This window comes from Camponotus vicinus, unplaced genomic scaffold (genome assembly GCF_025532165.1).
Source record: "Camponotus vicinus isolate PSW18456_S1 unplaced genomic scaffold, iyCamVici1.0 SCAF_3, whole genome shotgun sequence".
Taxonomy (NCBI): Eukaryota; Metazoa; Arthropoda; class Insecta; order Hymenoptera; family Formicidae; genus Camponotus; species Camponotus vicinus.
The window spans coordinates 4,111,022-4,130,322 of NW_028141967.1; the positions used below are offsets into that span (position 1 = coordinate 4,111,022).

At 33.8% G+C, this 19,301-nt stretch overlaps 4 protein-coding genes across 6 annotated transcripts; 2 read left to right on the forward strand and 2 right to left on the reverse strand.

Annotated features, from left to right (window-relative positions):
- The first annotated feature begins 70 nt into the window (after nt 1-70).
- On the forward strand, nt 71-3,707 carry LOC145969341 (carbohydrate sulfotransferase 11). Its single transcript, XM_083095379.1, has 5 exons — nt 71-502; nt 575-771; nt 1,082-1,201; nt 1,391-1,534; nt 1,650-3,707. Exons 1-5 carry the CDS (start codon nt 254-256, stop codon nt 2,032-2,034), a joined length of 1,095 nt encoding a protein of 364 aa, XP_082951505.1. The 5' UTR covers nt 71-253; the 3' UTR covers nt 2,035-3,707.
- Uba2 (Ubiquitin-like activating enzyme 2) lies at nt 2,396-5,863 on the reverse strand. Its single transcript, XM_083095373.1, has 8 exons — nt 5,703-5,863; nt 5,108-5,262; nt 4,726-5,013; nt 4,505-4,572; nt 4,070-4,288; nt 3,733-3,990; nt 3,001-3,587; nt 2,396-2,920 (listed from the first exon to the last, which is right to left on the reverse strand). The coding sequence occupies exons 1-8, from the start codon at nt 5,844-5,846 to the stop codon at nt 2,675-2,677; spliced, it is 1,965 nt and encodes a 654-aa protein (XP_082951499.1). The 5' UTR covers nt 5,847-5,863; the 3' UTR covers nt 2,396-2,674.
- Nucleotides 5,864-6,899: 1,036 nt separating this feature from the next.
- Nucleotides 6,900-10,401, forward strand: LOC145968696 (BRCA1-associated protein). Its single transcript, XM_083094358.1, has 6 exons — nt 6,900-7,120; nt 7,400-7,697; nt 7,829-8,018; nt 8,177-8,495; nt 8,706-9,130; nt 9,262-10,401. The coding sequence occupies exons 1-6, from the start codon at nt 7,036-7,038 to the stop codon at nt 9,643-9,645; spliced, it is 1,701 nt and encodes a 566-aa protein (XP_082950484.1). The 5' UTR covers nt 6,900-7,035; the 3' UTR covers nt 9,646-10,401.
- On the reverse strand, nt 9,712-19,189 carry LOC145968694 (chitin synthase chs-2). Of its 3 annotated transcripts, none has more exons than XM_083094354.1 (18): nt 18,454-19,189; nt 17,574-17,868; nt 17,021-17,248; nt 16,509-16,808; nt 15,862-16,283; nt 15,521-15,788; nt 14,998-15,272; nt 14,634-14,844; nt 14,181-14,428; nt 13,907-14,099; nt 13,670-13,824; nt 13,206-13,505; nt 12,659-12,885; nt 12,056-12,443; nt 11,491-11,667; nt 11,035-11,196; nt 10,557-10,794; nt 9,712-10,149 (listed from the first exon to the last, which is right to left on the reverse strand). In XM_083094354.1, the coding sequence occupies exons 1-18, from the start codon at nt 18,565-18,567 to the stop codon at nt 9,902-9,904; spliced, it is 4,449 nt and encodes a 1,482-aa protein (XP_082950480.1). In that variant the 5' UTR covers nt 18,568-19,189; the 3' UTR covers nt 9,712-9,901. The 3 variants fall into 3 exon arrangements, with proteins under 3 accessions (XP_082950480.1, XP_082950479.1, XP_082950481.1); XM_083094353.1 differs by having other exon boundaries at nt 17,574-17,873; XM_083094355.1 differs by lacking the exons at nt 9,712-10,149; nt 10,557-10,794; nt 11,035-11,196 and having other exon boundaries at nt 11,530-11,667; nt 12,061-12,443; nt 17,574-17,873.
- Nucleotides 19,190-19,301: the final 112 nt, after the last annotated feature.

A 19,301-nucleotide genomic window follows, 5' to 3' on the forward strand; every position in this document is an offset into this window, starting at 1 on the left:
TGCGGAAGGACTCTACTGTGCGTTGCGGGATTAGTCTGACGCGTTATTTTGTAGTTCTTCATAGTTCTAAATTTCAGTTAAAAGAGTATTGTAGATGTTTCAAATTTTAATTGAATATGTATGTATATATCTATTTTTCTTCAAAGTTTATATGTAATTATCATAAGATTTTAAATTGTTTTGAGTCAAGATTATTTTGCGTGTGCTGTTAAGCTGTTCAATTAACTGTTTACATTTAATTGTTCAATTAACAATGTCAGGTAAAGCGCAATTTTTCAAGTGCGGCTTGCGTGTTGTGTTCTGTCTTGTTATCTTCTTAGTTTTAATTAATATGAAGAAAAGTTTTAACTTGAAAGAAGAAGACAATCTGGTAGCGACCGAACGTCAGGTGCGAACACATGGGTACTCGATTCCAGACAGGATAATCAAGAAGAATGATGTCGAAACGGAGATTGATATGTTGCAGATGGACGCGTTGAAGGGTGAAACTGTCGATCTGGAGGTATAAAATTCGAAAGAATATACGACTCTCATAAAAAACAACTCTCTGACAAGTATTTCTATGTTCCTGTAGAAGAGCGCGAGTCTGCTTAAACACACGTCAAACGTATGTGCAAAGTACAACTTGAAGACTCCTCTTGTCAAAAGGCATTTTTTATACAACGCCAAACACAGATCGTTGTATTGTTGGATCCGCAAGGTTGCATCCACCAGCTTCACCAAATTATTCTCCGACATGAGCAACCGTCGAGTCAGCCACAATTTTTACAAGTGAGCATATTGATGATACATATTCTAATTAATTAAACTATTATTAATTTATTATTTATAAAGATTTTTATTTTAGTTATATTTTACTCGTTTATTTATTTATACGAAAATAAATAAACAAATAAATAATAATAATGAATGTACAATATTAATCCCACACTTATGACACACACACACATATATTCAAATATTAAAAAATAAATTTATTTTAATAAAAGTTTATAGCTTAGTTATGTCATATTTATTGTTTAGTTCTCGCACAAACAAGATATATTGTTATATTAATAATTCAAGAGAACGTAATTTATAGAGAAGTGGACTTTTTGTCGCCAAAGAGTTTGAGAGATCTTCAATATCTTGCTACCAACAATACTGTCTTTAAATTGCTCATCGTCAGGCATCCGTTTCAACGGCTAGTTTCATCCTATAGGTAATTATTAAATTTATCGCTTTAATAAAATTATAATATTTAATAAAACGGTCGACTCTGATAATCTACAACTGGAGTATCATTTAAAAGAAAAGAAAATGTGTAAATTTCTTTATAAAATTTTAAACTATTGATAATAATATTGGTTAATACCCAGATTAGCGTGAAACACTGATACATTATCTCTAGAGACCGCATCGAAGACAATAGCAGATATACCGCACAATCTTGGCTCTACGCTCGTCACATTCTTTATCTTTCAAGACCGGAACTCTTTCGTCCCAACGTGACAGGTGGCAACATCCTACAGAGGATATTTTTGACAAATAGAAGGTACACATGGCAAATATGCCTCTTCTAATATCTAATTCTCTTACTTGTATAAATAACATATATGTGTATTAATTCATATAAGGAATTCGGCTCTTGCCTGCATTTCTTTTTACAGATTAAAAGTGGTGCCCAGCTTCCGAGAATTCCTGGAATGGTTGCTGGAGCAACCTCCAAATTTCGACGACGATCACTGGTCTCAGTACCATACTCATTGCGCAGTCTGCAATACGAGCTACAATTTCATCCTGAAACTAGATGAATACACTTTCGGGGAGGTCAATTATGTTCTGTCGAAGCTGAAATTGGACAAAAGTAAAGTCTACTTGCCTAAGCTGCAGCACACTCGTGCTGGGATCACAAACTTTGACATAACATGCAAGTACTTTCATAATCTGACGACCGACATGATTCTGCGGCTGTACGAAAGGTACAAAGTGGACTTTGAGATGTATAATTATAAAGTAGACAAGTATTTGCCTTGCGCTAAGAGAAAAAATTAATTCTGATTTGACAAGATAATTATAAAGCAACGATATAATGCTCAAAATAAAAAATTCTTTTAATAGACTTAAATTTTTTGAGGAGAAAGATGTGATATTTTTTCCTTGCATTATTTCTTTTTCTTTTTATTATATAAAAAATAAATTTTGATTGTGAATTCTGGACAAATTTTTATACTTTTTAATAAAAGTATATAAATTTTTAAAAATATACTTTTTTATAAAAAAATTATGTAAAGCAAATTATTTAATTATGTAGTCATTAAATAACTTATGATTGCTAAAGATTTTTATAATCATAGATGAAAATTATAAATCAATAGTGATTATAGATGGGCATGATTAATTAATACAATCTTAATACATAAAAAAATGCTCTATTTCTTTCTTGATACTTACGATATGACATTACGCTTTGTATGTAATGTACAAAATTAAATCGTTATATCAATTTTGAACGTTTTTAATAAAAAAAAACAAACGAAAAAAAAAAGAATTATTTTTCTTTAAATGTCGATGTTGTACATAATTCCCAATTTAAAAATGCTTTCATCCATCTGTTCTTTTATCTTCAATTTATGTCTTAAATGTTCTCTCGTTTCTCGTATTAAATTATGAAACTTATCTCTTACTTTGGAAACTAATCGATATGATCATCGCACACTATCAAACAATCTGTGTCCTCGGAAAGTTTCCGTTTCCTTGGATTCGGTTTTTTTAATTCGAGTAAGTTATGGAGTTCATTATCATTATCGATAATGCAAATATCGTCGTTATCTATGTTATTATCAATTTCCACTTTGCGTTTTTTGGTTGCAACTTCAGTTTCGAGATCGGCTGAATCGTTTTTGCGCTTTTTAGCCGTATCTGATATTTCGGTCACGTTCTGTGCAGAAAAATTTTTTTCTTAGTAATCAAAACAAAGATTAATAAACAGAAATATCTCTGAAAATAATCATAATTCACCTGTCCATTAGACGTCGAGGCTTTCTCTTCTTTCTCCTCATCCTTGGGTTTAAGTGCATTCTTGTCAGCCAGTATCAGAAATGGTGGACTGTCATCTTTTGGACCAGGTTTCTCTCGATAAACCACAAAGAGAGTCAGTGAATAATTCTGCTGAAAATCGTCGACTTTAAGAATCGCTCCGTCCCTGATTCCCAATTCTTCCAATTTCTTGTCGTTATTGCCTTCCGTCTCGCCCTCTTCGCTGCTGATGACGACAGCACCAGTACCATCGATCATGACATCAGGAGCGATCACGTTAAGTCTGATTTTGAGAACTAACTCCTCCAGTTCTTTGATAGTCATGTTGGAGGTGTCAACCGCCAATACCGCTTGTGGAGTAGGTGCGCAGACATAGCACTGCGGATTGGGCGGATTTACTGCCTTCTCCGGCACCAGCAGCTGATTACGATGGTTCATCTTTAGACGCAAGTAGACGGATCTACAAGCCCGTAGGTTGTTTTCAAGAACTCGGAAAGCGTGAAGGACCACCATGCCCGCAATTATAGCGTTTGTGGTTGCGATTGCCGGGATTATGTTGCCGGCCATTGCTAGAGATGAAACGAAAATTAGCATGAAAATTAAAATTGAGCAATAGTTTAAGAGAAGGTACTTTAACCTTGCAAGAGAAGAGAAAATAAACAAAATGCAGAGAGAATAAGAAACTAGATAAGTAGAATGATTATTGCTACTAACATTTGATATCGAATCTGCTCTTCTGAGGAATTCCAAAGATGTGTGCGCGAATATTGGCACATGCGGCTACGAAATCCATCGCATGTTGATCATCTTTATCCCAGACTAGATGATTGTCCAGCGACTTTTCTTGGGAAGCTTTCAACGCCTGGCTCAAATTTTTCAACGAGTCGGCGAAAATGGAGCCGCACTTGGAAATACTCCAGCGTTGTTGATCCTTCAGTCCAGGTTGATTAATTTCTTTACTACATCCAGCCACTTTGAAAAGAAATAAAACATTATGTTAATTTCGATGAGAAAATAAAAAAAAAAAGAAATTTATGGAACAATGGCAAACCTCCATCTGGTAATTCTCTCCAATTCAATGGTGTTGGTGATCTGCGCTTCTTCCACAAATTGTCCATACTTAGCAAATACTTGATATCATCATGAAAAAGTTTTGTGAATAATTTTTCTGGGTCATAATCACAAGATTGAGCCCAAACACGCGTGGAAACTCTATCAATATTGCCTTTGTCGTTATGCTCTGTTTGTAAAGCTCCCTCTCCTGCTACGTCTACAATATCAAAATTTTATATTACTTCATTACTTGTGTTTCAAGATATTATTAATAATAAAAAAATTAACAAGTAATAAAGCAAAATAAATGAGTTGATTAATAAATAAAATTATATTTTATAATAATAAATAAGTAATAATTATATATATAAAAGAATAAGAATATTTGATTAATTCAACTCAATATTACAATATAATAATAAATAAATATTACCAGTGGCTTCAGGGTCTGCTGTATCTGGAGAAACATCCTGATCAGGATCTTCTTCTCCAAATAATTGACTGTAACATGTCATATGAAATACATTAATCAAAAATAGTTACTTGTAAGTAGTATAAAATTTAAAATATATACACAAGTTAGATTGACAATATAAAATATCTAATTCCAATATTACACAATATAAAATATGATTATATCATAATAATACCTACTTGAAGAGATGCTTGGCCCATACTATGCAGTGAATAGGTTCACTAGGTGTGTTACGAATAGTGCAGCCAGGATAAGTCTTTTGTGCGGCTTTGGGTGTACACTCGTAGCATTGGCTCAGACCTTTCTTAATGAGTTCTACCTGACCCTCATAGCCTGCAGTACCAGATTCAATTAATGGTACATCTGCAGCTAAGCACATGCGATTGACATGGTTTCTGGCTGCTCTGTTATCAAGAGCATTTAGAACCACTGTAAATCTCTTAAAAAATGACAAACCAAACTCTGGTCTGCAAACATAGAGCGTCGAATAAATATAATATCAATATATCGTCGAATAAATATAATATCAATATATCGGTTTACAAATGTCAAAATACTTACGATGTAATACTGTCGTGGTAGTGCACCACTTTAACATCTGGATTAAATGTTAATGCTGTCTCGCGTGCAACACTGGCTTTTGATTTTCCCACATGTTTCTTTTGAAATAAGAATTGCCTATTCAAGTTGCTTACATCTATTGTATCCAAATCAATCTGAAAAAGCAAATAGATTTATTTAAAAATATAATCCATTATAGATATGCAATATTAATCACAAAAAAATGTTATAAACACATAAAAATGTTTTATACACATATAAAAATTAAAACACAAGTTAACTAAATTGAATAATAAAATATACAGAAAAATATACAGAATAATAAAATATAGAAATATACAGAAAAATTATGAAAAGAGTAAGTAATTAACATATCATCTAAGTAAACAAGATTTAAAAAAAATACAAAAGGAATAAATTGCGAGAAATAAAGAAGACGATGGCTGGATAAGAATAATTTGCGCGAGCATAAATTTTCGCAAATCGTGAGCATTATTATTATACAACAGAAGGAAGAGCATTAGACGTCTACTACGCGCGCGTAAATCGCGCAGAGACGAGGTTATGTTGGCTACTGGGGGAATAATCCACTTACGATCTCGATGTCCGCGAAGCCGGACATGACGAGATTCTTGAGGATCTCGCATCCGATGCCACCGGCACCCACGACGAGCACCTTGCTGCGTAAAATCGCATCGCGCAATTCCTCGCGAAACACCCCGCTCACGGTGGTCGCCATCTTGTGCCGAGAATGAGCCGTTTCGGCCGTTTCGTACAGAAATTAGCCGCGCATGCGCGGCGCGTCTAAAGGCGCCTTTTCACGCGGACGCTCGACACTCAGGGCTCGTTCCCACTGAGCGCGTCACGCGTCGCGTCACCAGCGTGAGCCAATCAAAACATCCCATTGTAATAACATGTTTTCCGTGTTATTACAATGGGATGTTTTGATTGGCTCACGCTGGTTGACGCGACGCGTGACGCGCTCAGTGGGAACGAGCCCTCAACTTTCACAGCGTCACAAGACATCACGTGACTAAAATTAATTAATTAGATTATTTTATAAAAATTATTTTATACTTGTATTTGCATCTCTCTTATTTCTTACTTCACTTTATCTATTATTTCTTATTTTATTCCTTATTGACTGGCAACTTTTAAGTAATTTTGAAAATCAATTATTTTTTAAATCCCATACAGCACAGACTATTGTTGTTACATTGCAGCAATATTGCTGCAATATTGCTGTAATGTAACAATAATGATCTGTGCTGTATGGAATATAATAGATAATTCCCATAGCTCAGAATATTGCAGCAATATTATTAATATTGTTGTAACATTGCAGCAACATTGCAATATTGCCGCAATATAACTGCAATGTTTTGTGCTGTATGGGTTAATTCTACGATTATATTATCACAGCAAACATCAAGAAACATTTATATAACTGTTAGTTGTAATTTCACACTCAGCAATATAATTGTTACATGTTATGTAACTGTTATGTAACTGTTACATAACATGTAACAATTATATTGTTGAGTGGGAAATTACAACTAACAGTTATATAAATGTTACTTGGTTTGCTGGGATTATATTATTATTCATATTAAATAAAAATATATATATACATCTAATATAATATTAATTATCTTACTATTAATTATTTATATTGTGTATTGTGAATTTGTATTAATTATGTATTTGTATACGTTGGAGCGATGTGATACGTGTGTGAATATGTGTATGTGTGTGTGATGTGTATGTGTGTGTGATGTGTATGTGTGTGTGATGTGTATGTGTGTCTACATGTCAAAGAATTTTTGAATTTTGCAGATCGAGAGAGCCAGTATGGCGACGACACTTGCAGGAACAAAACAAGGAATGGGAAATGTTTTGTGTAATATGTCATAATTTGATTATGTGGCATGAATTCGTCCGCTGTCCTGGTATCCTTATGCGTTATTCGCATCGAGATTTGTGATCCGGAATTGGAAGAGACTACTAGTGAGCGTAAGTATATCCTTGCCATTTAAATTTATCGCGACAAGTAGTTTTTGACGCATGTATTTTTTGATATTTTAACATCGTATAAATCAGGACATTCTTATTTGTCAAAATTAAATTGCTCCAACTTTATTAATTCTCTTGATTTTATTAATTTTCATTGACAAAAAATTATACAGACTTGACTATAATAATTATAAATTAATAATTAATAATTATAAATTTTGGATAAAAAAATTTCAGTTAAAAGTTAAATTTTAGCTTAAAGTTTTTGTTTTATTGTAGGTACCATGGCTGCGAGAAAAATGAGAGGTTGCAGAGAATCGAGGGATATCAATGTGGAAACTTATACAAATGTAACAGAAAACACATTCCCATTGTTGTCAAGTCAAAGCACAAGCAAGTCGCACTCATCCTCAAGATCTAATTCTGAGGAGACAACGTTTGGAAATTCTAATCATGCTGCTGGTCCGGGAGAAATTAACTGCGCTACTTCCAGCACTTCCCCGGATCAAATAAGTTTTATCTCTGGAAATCCCTTTGTCGAAGTTACAAAAGGCATTCTTCATCTTTTTAAGGAAGAGTAAGTCATTCTTTATTCTACTGAATCATTTAATTATATATTATTGTATGTGTGTGATTTATATATAATTTAATTCTTCTAATATTATACAATTCTTTTGTTATTTAATTTCTTCTTTTATTTGATTGTAGTGAGCTGACTGAGATGCACCGTGCTGCGGATCGCAGTCACACCATCTGTATTCTCTCAGTACCAGCGACAATGACTTGCCATGACCTTCTAACTTTCACAGCAGCTTGTCATCAGAACATACAACATTTTAGAATCCTCAGAGACGGCAGTCCTAATCAGTACATGGCTCTCATTACTTTTAGATCATCAGTGAGTAAATAAAAGTTTGGATTTATGTATTTTTGGCGCTTCAGAAAATTCGTTTTTACATATGAAATTAAATAATGTTGAGAGAGATTGTGAAAAAGAAATTGAATATGATGAATTAATTAGAAATTACATGCAAAGTTTGATAAAATGCATTTTAGAGTGCAGCAAGTGAGTTCTATGAAACCTTCAATGGTGCTCCTTACAATTCCCTGGAACCAGAAGTGGTTTGCCACATGGTATTTGTGTCTAGAGTCGAAGTAGGAGATAATGGATTGCCCTTAAGTGGCCACACAGAATTACCATCGTGTCCTGTTTGTCTGGAAAGGATGGATGAGAGCGTGGACGGAATTCTCACAATATTGTGCAATCATACCTTCCATTCCAGCTGTCTCGTAAAATGGGGCGACACATCCTGTCCGATTTGTCGATACGCACAAACGCCTGAACCATTGGCTGATAGCCATTGCATGGAATGTGGTAAGCATAATTCGCTTAATTGTTTCAAATTTGGAATTCGAATCTCTCCTTACAGGACTTGACAAGATATGTAATTCTTTAAAAAATTAAGTATTTTATATTTCTCTTTCAAAACTCTTTATATTCCTTTGATTATAATAAGAATGATTATTTGAAATTCCTATCAAAATTGAAGCTTATTAAAGATGTGTTTTGTATGAATTCCTCTAGTTGCAGGTGCTAGCAATGACGCCTTGTGGATTTGTTTAATTTGCGGCCACGTGGGTTGCTCGCGTTACCATCAGGGTCATGCGTTTGAACATTATCGCGATACACACCATTGCTACGCGATGCAACTGGGTAATAATCGCGTCTGGGATTACGTAGGTGACAATTTTGTGCACCGATTGCTGCAGGACAAAGATGGCAAAATGGTGGAGGGTGGTCACTCTGCAGCCAAGAGCGAGGGTGCCGCTGTGGAGGAGAAGGTTGATTCTGTGCAGCTGGAATTTACATATTTATTAACATCACAGTTGGAAACACAACGGCAGTACTTTGAAGAGAGGCTGAATCGTTCGGAACAACGTTACATGGCGGATATTAGCGAGCTGAGGGATAAGTTGGGAGAGGTGCTCGAGGAAAATTCGCAGTTCAAGGTAGATAATCGTTAAAATTTGGTAAATTCTTCTTATTTTTTTCATCTTTTCTTTTTATTCCTTTTCTTTTTTTCCTTTCTCTTGTTCTTTGTTAACTTGATTGCACAAAGAAAATGTCTTTATTTTATCAGAAACAATTTGCGACGCTCAATCGTGACAAGCAGACACTGGAGAAACGTTTGCAGCACTCCACTAACAAGTTAACGCAAGTACAAGCGGAATTAAACGAAGAGAAAGACCTGAGAAAAGCTCTGCAACTGAATCAGACTTCGTGGCAAACAAAGTACAAGAAATTGCAGGATGAATTTTCTGAATTAAAAGTGACTAAGGAAGCCGAGCTCACTGATTTGAAGGAACAAATCCGAGATCTCATGTTCTTCCTCGATGCTCAAAAACAGATCGAGGAGTCCGCCGATCGAGATGAAATAGCTGCCGGTCGTATTGTCATTCCTCCGAGTTCTAAAAATGGGAAATCGTCAGGATCTCGAGGGCACAAAGGTCACAAGAGGCATTAAAATTGTTGAGGATTGTTGAAAGCTTAAATTTTATATTCCTTCTGCTTAGAGTCTAAACTTTTTCACTTAGGTTTGAGAATTCTTTATTGATCTGCAAGAGAAAAATGTGAAAAACAATATATTTTAAATGTCAATTACAAAACTTTATAATGTTACAAAACATTATAAAGGAAATTATAAGTTATTAGACAATGATAAATTATGAACTTTGTCTACACTGTGTATGTCACTAAATTAAATTAACTTTTAACATGTCTCATATATTTTCGTCCGGTTTAAATCCCCGATTATCGTATTGAAATTGACTGGAGTTTGATTGTCTTGGTTGTAGGTTATTAAAAATCTGATTGTTCGAATGCCTTCTTAAATCATTAGCATCATCGTAAATATCATACGGTTTCTGAGTCTGCGTCCTTTTTCTTTCTGCTAGAATAGATGAACGTCTCCGCTCAAAGGCGTCAAATGCACCTTTTGACATTTGTGTGGACATGTGTCGCGTCAATCCTGCGAAATAAACAAAATTTTGAGCAAAAAGTAACTTATAAAAGTAATAAATGTGACAAAAGTATATTACATAAGAATTTGTGTTACATAGGAATGTGCCTGTAGCATATGTACATATGTGTGCGTGTGCGTGCGTGCGTGCGTGCGTGCGTGCGTGCGTGCGTGCGTGCGTGCGTGCGTGCGTGCGTGTGTGTGTGTGTGTGTGTACACTATGTATATGAGATAATTAAATATAAAATTTTTCGATTTTTATTTTGTTTCCGAAATTTTATTTTTTGTATCTTCTCAACATTGATAACTTTTTATTTGTCTTTTATAATTAAGCGCTGTGAAGACCCTTACATTATCTAATTTAAAACAATTAAGCGTATAAAAATAAAACAAAAATCTTAAAAAAAAAACTATACCCGATGCATTTGGATTACGAAGCTTTCGTCGAAATAGCTTTTCAAAGTTTCCTAGCATCCTCGACGGCCCATGCAATGGCCCTTTTTTCGTTAACTCAGATATAGTCCTTCGTCTGCCAGGAGACGTCAAGGTACTTCGTCTAAATTCAAAAATTAAGTCATCGTCTGCCATACGTTGAAGTCCTTGTACTATTTTATCAGCATCTCTCCCGAAAGTGTTATCTTCTGAGGAAGTTATCTGAAAAAAAATAAAAGAGAGAAAAAGAGAATTATTATATATTTTTTTCATAATTCTCTGAAAAATATTCTGTATCTCTTATATTTCTCTTAAAATAAATCTATTTTGTATTTCTGAAAAATTGTTTAATAGATATTTAAAAAAATAGTCTTAAAGAGTTTAATTTGATTTTTTCACAATTTGAGGAGAAAATAACAAAGAAATATTTTATAGATAAACTATTTTTTAAAAACATATTACCTTAGAGCAGAAAGGAAGCCTCGTACTAGCGAGCATATGGGCAAATGTGTCGAATCGGTGAAATAGCATAGCGAAAAACTGGATACCCAATATGCTGATGAATGCAACAATAAATAAGCATCCAATCGGCTCGAGTTTTAAATATTCTTTTGCCATGTGCACCTGAAATATATAATTGAAATACATGTCATAAAAAATGTGTAACAATTAAGAATTACTTAGTCTGTAATTAAAAAGTTCAGAAAGGAAAAAGTATATAATTTTTCTTTAAGGCAGATCTTACAAGTTATGTACTTTTAGCCACATATTTTTGCGTTAAGTTTTACACTTTTAATTATTACAATATCAATAATATATGTTAAATTAAGATTTGTGTAATATCGTTAGATATAAGAAATGTGTGACATTGTTAACGAGGACTGATAATAATATGTTGATTGTTATAGAAATATTTACCTCAACTCTTTTTGCAACAAATGTGATATTGTACTTCATCCCCAGTGGCCATTGTAAATACAATATACCTTTATTCAACTGCATAAGGAATACAATCAACACGAACAGAGCATTTATCATGAAGAACTTTGATAGATATGCATCACGACAGTTTATCAGTTCCTGAGCTATTTTATTCTAAAACAATTTAGTTAAAAAATAAGACATGATGAGAGAGCAAATAAATCATTTAATAGCAATTTAATATTATTTTATAATATATATACTAGGAGGAACAGAATGAATCTAGTAATATCGTGAAACAAAAAATTTTGCATGTCTTGTGTACTTTTCTGTTATATATTTCATGTTTTGTTTCTGTTATTATCTCGTCCAGGATATAAACAATTTTAAAATACGAAGATAGATATCCTTTTTTGCACATCCCAAAATGAACACAATCTTCAAATTGAAGTTATGTTCCTTATATATATATATCCTATCGGGTGTTGTGTGTACAATGAATTCCTATTAATTGTTTTCATTTGGCTTGTTTTTTTAAGATAAAAATAAGAAAATCTTGTACCTCACCCTCTTCGTCGCTTTCAATGGGTCGCAAGTATCTCGCAATCAAATCCTTCCAGAATTCCTCCTCAGAATTCGATAGAAAATCTACCTCGCCCTTTCGCATTCTTTCGTCCTGAAGCCAGTATGGACTGATGAGAAAGTTGGAAGAACGATCATGACTAGAGACCCCCGACACCTGTGTCAGAACATCGCTTTCGTCGTCGTCAGTATCCTTGTAGGTCTCGTTCTCGTGATCGCTCTTATCGCTCATTTGTTGTTGCTCGATTCCCTCGGGTACTTCCTCTTCTACTATCTCTTCCATTGGGAAATATGATCTTGTGTATATATTAGCATTGGAAGATGATTGAGCAGCATTATTTGCCTCCATTTTCGTTGCATGTAGTTGACTGTAATTGATCAATAATCAAGTCTTTACAAGTCCTATAAAATCAGTATCAATTATCTAGGCAATTCAAATCTTTTAGTAATCAAAAAAACCTTAATATTAATAAAGATGTAAGAGAAAAGAGAGGAATCTCAATAAGATTCCATTTACATCTTGTACAATAAAAATAACTCTGGACTAAGTTTCATAATTGTAAATAAAACGATAATTTCAAACCTGTCTAATAGGCTCAGATGCTTATTTATTTGTTGCAAGGACTCGTTGATCTCGTTCAACCGCTTCTCTTCGTAACTTATTCCCGAATGAATGCAACAGACGCATTTAAAAAGATCTCCTAAAGAAAATTCGAACGAGCCTTTTTGATTCCCATCTTGCCTGTTTCCTGTTCTCATTATGAACTTGGACAGATTGCCAATTCCCGTAGATTTCTGCTCCTCTTGAGGCTTTTCCATTTTTTTCATTATATTAATTCATTATATTAATTGTAACACGATTATTTTTCAGAACATTTTATTAAACAATTTTATAAAAGCTTTATAGTTTAGAAATAGAAATTTATAAACTCAGTAAGACTAAATTCTTCAAAAGAAATTTACAAAATATGCATAATCTAAATGAAGAAAAGAAGAAAGAAAGATATATCTTGAAGAGATGTAAAGATGAAAAGATATATCTTGAAAAAGTAAGTCTATTAACTATTATTTATGATATATACAGCCTGCATTCTCAAATAACTCGAGGTTGGCAAACAGCAGACACTTACAACACTCGCCTTCTTCGAGTCTCGCGTACCCCATGTAACGTTATGCACGTTGAAAACGGAAAAGATGGTCAGCAACATGTACATGGAGGGCACTGTGATGTAATAGATAATGCCACACAATAGACAAATTGCTTCCTGGGGATGTAACAAGCCAGCCACCGTCATTTGACACGCGACAATAAAGAAGAGAATGCTGCTGGGTGCTAACCATCCATCCTCGGCAATTTGTAGCATAATTCCCACCAGAACAATCACCATCACTAGCCCATATATGGCACTGATGATCTCAGCTACTATTAACTGCGTAAAATCGTGTTTTATTAATTATACAATATAATTGTCTATCTAGTAATTATCAGTTAGCCTAACAAAATAATAAAAAAAATATATTTTCCCATTCTTTTCAAATATCTTTGAAGTTTCTATTACTTCCTCATTGACAGAGTATTATTTGAATCGTATACCTGCACGCGTTCCTTACAAGTGAAGCAAACTCCAATGAATACGCCGATTGGGATCAGATTGTACCAGAAACTGCTCCAGTTATCGATATGAAATGCAGCAACAAATGCGCCGACCATCATCAGAAATATCGTACCTGGTCCTAGGATTGTACTCCCTTAAAAAAATAATCGATTTAATTTATAATTTATAGAATCCAATTAATATTGCCTGATATAAGACACATATTGAAAACACACCCATCAGGACCCATTGATAAGCGATGTACAGCCATGAAATGTCGTTGTTGACCTCTCTCGTCTGTTTGGCGGTTATCAATAAATCAAATATATTCGCGACAGTGGAGGGAATCCACCTACGACGTTGTATAAACAAGTCTCTGAAGACTTCCGGTGCGTGAGTATACGCGTCACTCGCCGCTGAATATTCTACCTAATAGAAGAGAAGTAATTTTTTAAATAGTATATATCATATTGTCTAACATCATAGCTTTTTCTATTTAATCCAACTTACCCGAGAACCCACTTGAAGAAGCAATGTACAGAGCCATCGGTCCTCACCTTGATCATATTGAATGTAATGTCTGGCTTCGGTCGATTTAGTGGCATATTTCGCCATCACGTTATGTTGCATCAACGCCTTCGCTCGAAAGAGCGAAAAACAGCCGGGGCTGCACAGAACGCAACCGATCGTGTGCTCTGTGGATTTTTGCAGCCAATGGCCGATGGCGTATTCGAACTTTTGGAACCAGATTATTGGACCTATTCAGAACGATAAGACACTTGAGTCTGAAGCAATTTTTTTGTCGCGTAGACTAGAATCTTTCACAAAGAATGTTCCAATCGCACAATAAGAGCTCATTCTATCACATATGCACTTGCGTACTCTAGATTAAATATTTAAATTCTCATCTCTTACATTTTTGTCTCCTATTACATTAGATAATTGGAATTTCGCTCTACACACCTGATCCGACTGGATGTATTCGGCCACATGCGGCACCAAGATCCTTATCCTTTTTCATCAGATCCACCAGAATCTTGACAGCGGTAGGTCGGAAGTCGATATCTCCATCCAGCGTGAGAACATATGTATTCTCAGCAATGATCTCTTTCCGATCCACGTCGATCGAGAGACCCATCAAGCGATAGCCCAGAAGATAATACATGTACATCACCTGGAAAAATTATACAAAACATCTCTTGAATCACAGGTAAATTTTTTGGAACATCTTTAATCTTTTCTCTAAGAAAAAACTATATAGGAACGGTATCTACTTATTTCTTGATGCATTTTATTTAGCGATATATTTATTTTCACGCTCGAATACCTGACTCCATCGTTTTCTGTGCCTGATCTTATTTTTATCCTTCAAATGAACTATCAGTTGAGTTTTTGCAGGCAACGTCCACACAAGACGACCTCCATAAGGCGTCGGATATTTAATGGGCGGTGTATAATGCATTCTCAAATCCTCCACATTCTTTTGAACTGTTTCCACCAGCGTTATTACATACTGATTGACTTGTGTCTCATTCTCATCGTGATTGCATGGATCAATGCAACCATGCATGCAGCAAAAAGCGTCGTCGAAGAAAATGTGCGCTGCAAAAAATAATATACAAGCATCAACTAAAAGTAAAAAAAGACATTTATAAAATAGAAGAAGATTACATTATTGTAAGCAGTTAAACTTTAGTTTCTTTTATTCAAAAAATACTAAATCAAAATTAAATGCAGATAGATTCGATTATTCACTTAGTATCCATCGTTCAAACAAAATTTGTAATTTATTATTTATTATTGTACATGTATATTTTAATTGCAATATTTCTTATATGAACACGACTTACTTTCCAATTCATAATAGTCCTCGATTTGAACCTTGTAATGTTTCTGCGTGACACGCATCGCACATTGATCCCTGTCCAATCGCAGGATACTGCTTATCAAATGATTCATCTCGTTTCTCTCTTCATGCCACATCGTAGCGCACGCATAAATCTTTGTGATACGATCCTTGCGTTTATTTATGTTTAGATCTTCTCTGTTCAAGTCCTGCTCGAACCTTCCAATGTCTAAACTGATATCGGTAGCTTCTATTTTGAAATCATCATCATTCTGAAATTCAAGATTGATTATTATAATAAAAAACAATTGCGATAATAGATAGACAAATCGTTTAATTCCGTACTGGAATTTCGGCGTCTTTGTTTTTCTCCTCATCGTCCTCATCAGCATCCTCATTCTGTGTTTTTTTGTTCAAGGCTAAACATTGATCAATCATAAGAGAATCGTAAGTGATGGTGGAGAAAATTCTTTCCGCTAACGCCAGTCTTTCATTCTCGGTAGTCCACAAGTGTCTCGTGATCCATATTTGCGACATCAACCATATCAGCCAACACCAAGTATACCAACTGGAGAAAAATGCGCTCCAATCTTTCAACAAGAATTCTCCGAAGAAAAGGTAGTCTATAAATGTATCATGAAAGGCGCAAACATTCTTGTTCCTGATGTCGCAAAGAGCCATGATCAAGCATACTGTTCCTAGACCAGCCAGGCTTGTTGGAAAAGCGAAACCAAACTGATACATATGGGTCCTGTAGGCGAATTTACCTGCAATCATTTTTTTTTTAATTTAAGGATTTCAGAAAAACCTTCCAATTGTGAAGAAAAAGCACAATTTAAAATATCTAAAAATATCTAATAAAACAAAATAAAAGAAGATGATAATTTTTAGTTTTAAAGTAAATATATATATATATATTTTACTTTTCGGACCTTTAAATGTTATTAAAATTTTTATGATTTCTTTCTCAATAAATTTGTCTATAGACTTACAAGATTGATACATTGTCATGGCACAGACGGCTTGTACCGCAAAGACGTAGAGAGGCATAAAGCCGTCTACAGTCAAAAAATTTTCCTCCTGCCATACATCCTTAGGAGCAATTAAATTAACTTTGTACGTTCCATTAAATGTGGGTAAAAAGAAGCTCTTGGCATCTACCTCTTGGCATACATTAACAACGAAAGCACCGATGATAAAAATGAACATTCTCCAAAAGGACGCGTATCCTTGCACAATGTGCTGACCCGGCTGAAGATCCTGCTTGACAGAGGATAAGAATCGCATCAGACCTACAACAAAATTTGCTAAGAAATTACATGTCCAGTTCTAAATACACTATATCAATTTTTTTAATGCAAAAAATCACGTATTGTTTTATTGAAATATGTTAATGTATTTCAAATAATCATTTAAAATTATAAAAAAAAATTATTTTTCTCTGCTTTTCCAAAGTTTCACCTCTAAAACAATGATGTATCATTTACATAAAATTCATACATACCAACATTATTATGAAAGAACACAAAATTGCTCCACCAACGAATCGAGCACAATATGAGAGCGATGGGAAAGATCCACGTCGATGTTTTGTTAACGTCATATTGGGCAAGAATCAGCGGCAAGAATATCCCGCTAATTTGTGAGACCAACGCCAGTGCATCAAAGATTTTGAATAATCTTACTTTGTTCGTCGATAAATTTCGATCCTTCTCATCTCGCGAGAGTAAATCTGCAGAATATTATTAACAATGCAAATTCAACAGAAATAAAGATGTGAATCTATTCCCGACTATTTCGGGTCGATTACAAACAATATAATAAATATATTTTATAATAATTTTACTTATAATTATAAATCTATTTCTAGCATTATATAATAATCAATCTAGTCTAATTATTAATATAATTATATAATTTTAAATTGAATTAATTGAATTAATTTAATCTTAGATTGAATTAATTCAATTAATTCAATTTAAAAAAAAGATAATTGTCACATTTAAATTTATACTAATAATAGATTAATCAGTCTTTATTATCTCACACAAACTTACTTAACAATCCCGGTATAAAACACAAACAGCAAAAAATAGCGGCGCCTTGCACCGCTCCGATTTCCGGCAGGATGATAAAAGTTAACAGGACCAAACCGATCGTGTGGAGAGTGTCTATCACAATCATGAACAGGATATTTCGCTTTTTCGGCATTCTCGGTTTCTTCTTGAATAAATAATGCCATAAAGCGTTTAATACACCGATGCATTCCGGTACGAGGAATATAAAAATCAGGCACCAAGTCCATCTTAAGCGGCCGTCCTCCGTATGTTCAATCAAGACTTCATATCCTTTCTGTTCTGAGAAATTTACAAATTTTATGTAAAAAAATATATTATGCGATAAAGACGAATTTACTTGAATATGGAAGGATAGATAGAGTTGATATAACATTGTACAGTAATATGATAAATTAACGATAAGAGAGATAATTCCCGATAGTGTGTCATACCTTTTAATATCACAATAGAATTATTTTTGGAATTTTATGTAAATAGTATTTATGTAAAATTAAACGTACTTCTTTATATAATTATATTTTTCAATAAAATATTATATATTTTATTTACATAATTTTAATTTAGTTCTTTTTATTCAAATTTGATAGCAATTTTATAAATATCTAATTTTCTCATACAAAATTTTAATCGCAATAATTAATAAATTTCAAAATTTATAACTTTGCTAATTTATAAATTTATAATTTTTAACTCTTTATAACTTTGATATAAATTTTTTTAATTATGTTTATAAAATTTTAGAATAAATTAAAGCGTTTGTTAAGAAGTATAAAACATTTTAACAATCCTGAACTTGAAATTTTTTGATCATGATCGACTATAAATTCTTTAATTATGATAATAAAGATTGAAAATCTACCTGAATAACTGCAATAGGACAACGATTGATTCTTCTGCAACTGCGAGGTTGCAAATAAGATAGCAGTTTTAGCCACGATACCACTGCATAAAACGATAACAAATAGCAATCCATAAATTAGCACTTTTATAATACAAATGACAACCTCGAAAAATCGATTATTCCGCACAGATCCACTTTCTATTTGAGAGGGGAAGGATTTAAACATATCCCATGGCGGAACATCCTTCTGCGAACTGAAAAGCGAGATCCAAAGCCTGTACCTTCAATACTAGTTACTATTATCTAATCATTTTTTCTAATTAAAATTTATTAGGATTCATTTTCTCAATATTCTTGAATAATTCTGTGATAATAAATTTCTCGAGCCATTTTATTCACAGTAAAAGTACACATTTTCTAGATCATTATGTAAGAGTTATGCGAATTTATTAGTTAAAGCTTAAACAAAAAATGGTAGACTTTATTTAAATACGTACTCCTCTCCCTCAGTTTCATCTGAACTGCTGTCGTCGTAGTAATCATCGAAGATACTGAGTCTCGGCTCATTTTCTCGGCCTATCGAGGACATATTTGCGAATCTCGCGACTTACTTATTGCGAAGACTGAAATTAATATGTATCCGCCACTTTCCACATACGGCTTTTGAACGCGTCACTGATCGATAAAGTATTATCATCGATGCTACGATAAGATCAGATAAGATTCGTAATTTAGGGTCAATTCGGAAAGAATCATTTCCGAATTTTCATTTAAGATAGCACACTTTGGCGCATACGCGAATAAATAAACACGAGCCACATCGATAAACACACACAAGACGCATCCAAACAGCATATTACGACTTT

What these genes read in the sequence shown, in the direction of transcription:
- LOC145968696 (XM_083094358.1), top strand. Translation starts at nt 7,036, where the DNA reads ATGAATTCGTCCGCTGTCCTGGTATCCTTATGCGTTATTCGCATCGAG. An exon ending in TCATTACTTTTAGATCATCA is followed by an intron (nt 8,019 to 8,176) that starts GTGAGTAAATAA and finishes AATGCATTTTAG; the next exon opens with AGTGCAGCAAGTGAGTTCTA. An exon ending in TAGCCATTGCATGGAATGTG is followed by an intron (nt 8,496 to 8,705) that starts GTAAGCATAATT and finishes GAATTCCTCTAG; the next exon opens with TTGCAGGTGCTAGCAATGAC.
- LOC145968694 (XM_083094353.1), bottom strand. Translation starts at nt 18,661, where the DNA reads ATGTTTAAATCCTTCCCCTCTCAAATAGAAAGTGGATCTGTGCGGAAT. An exon ending in GTTCTTTCATAATAATGTTG is followed by an intron (nt 16,809 to 17,020) that starts GTATGTATGAAT and finishes ATTTTGTTGTAG; the next exon opens with GTCTGATGCGATTCTTATCC. An exon ending in CTTGTAAGGAACGCGTGCAG is followed by an intron (nt 13,506 to 13,669) that starts GTATACGATTCA and finishes GATTTTACGCAG; the next exon opens with TTAATAGTAGCTGAGATCAT.
- Uba2 (XM_083095373.1), bottom strand. Translation starts at nt 5,846, where the DNA reads ATGGCGACCACCGTGAGCGGGGTGTTTCGCGAGGAATTGCGCGATGCG. An exon ending in TACCACGACAGTATTACATC is followed by an intron (nt 5,014 to 5,107) that starts GTAAGTATTTTG and finishes CTATGTTTGCAG; the next exon opens with ACCAGAGTTTGGTTTGTCAT. An exon ending in GAGAGAATTACCAGATGGAG is followed by an intron (nt 3,991 to 4,069) that starts GTTTGCCATTGT and finishes TTCTTTTCAAAG; the next exon opens with TGGCTGGATGTAGTAAAGAA.
- LOC145969341 (XM_083095379.1), top strand. Translation starts at nt 254, where the DNA reads ATGTCAGGTAAAGCGCAATTTTTCAAGTGCGGCTTGCGTGTTGTGTTC. An exon ending in GTGAAACTGTCGATCTGGAG is followed by an intron (nt 503 to 574) that starts GTATAAAATTCG and finishes ATGTTCCTGTAG; the next exon opens with AAGAGCGCGAGTCTGCTTAA. An exon ending in GTCAGCCACAATTTTTACAA is followed by an intron (nt 772 to 1,081) that starts GTGAGCATATTG and finishes CGTAATTTATAG; the next exon opens with AGAAGTGGACTTTTTGTCGC.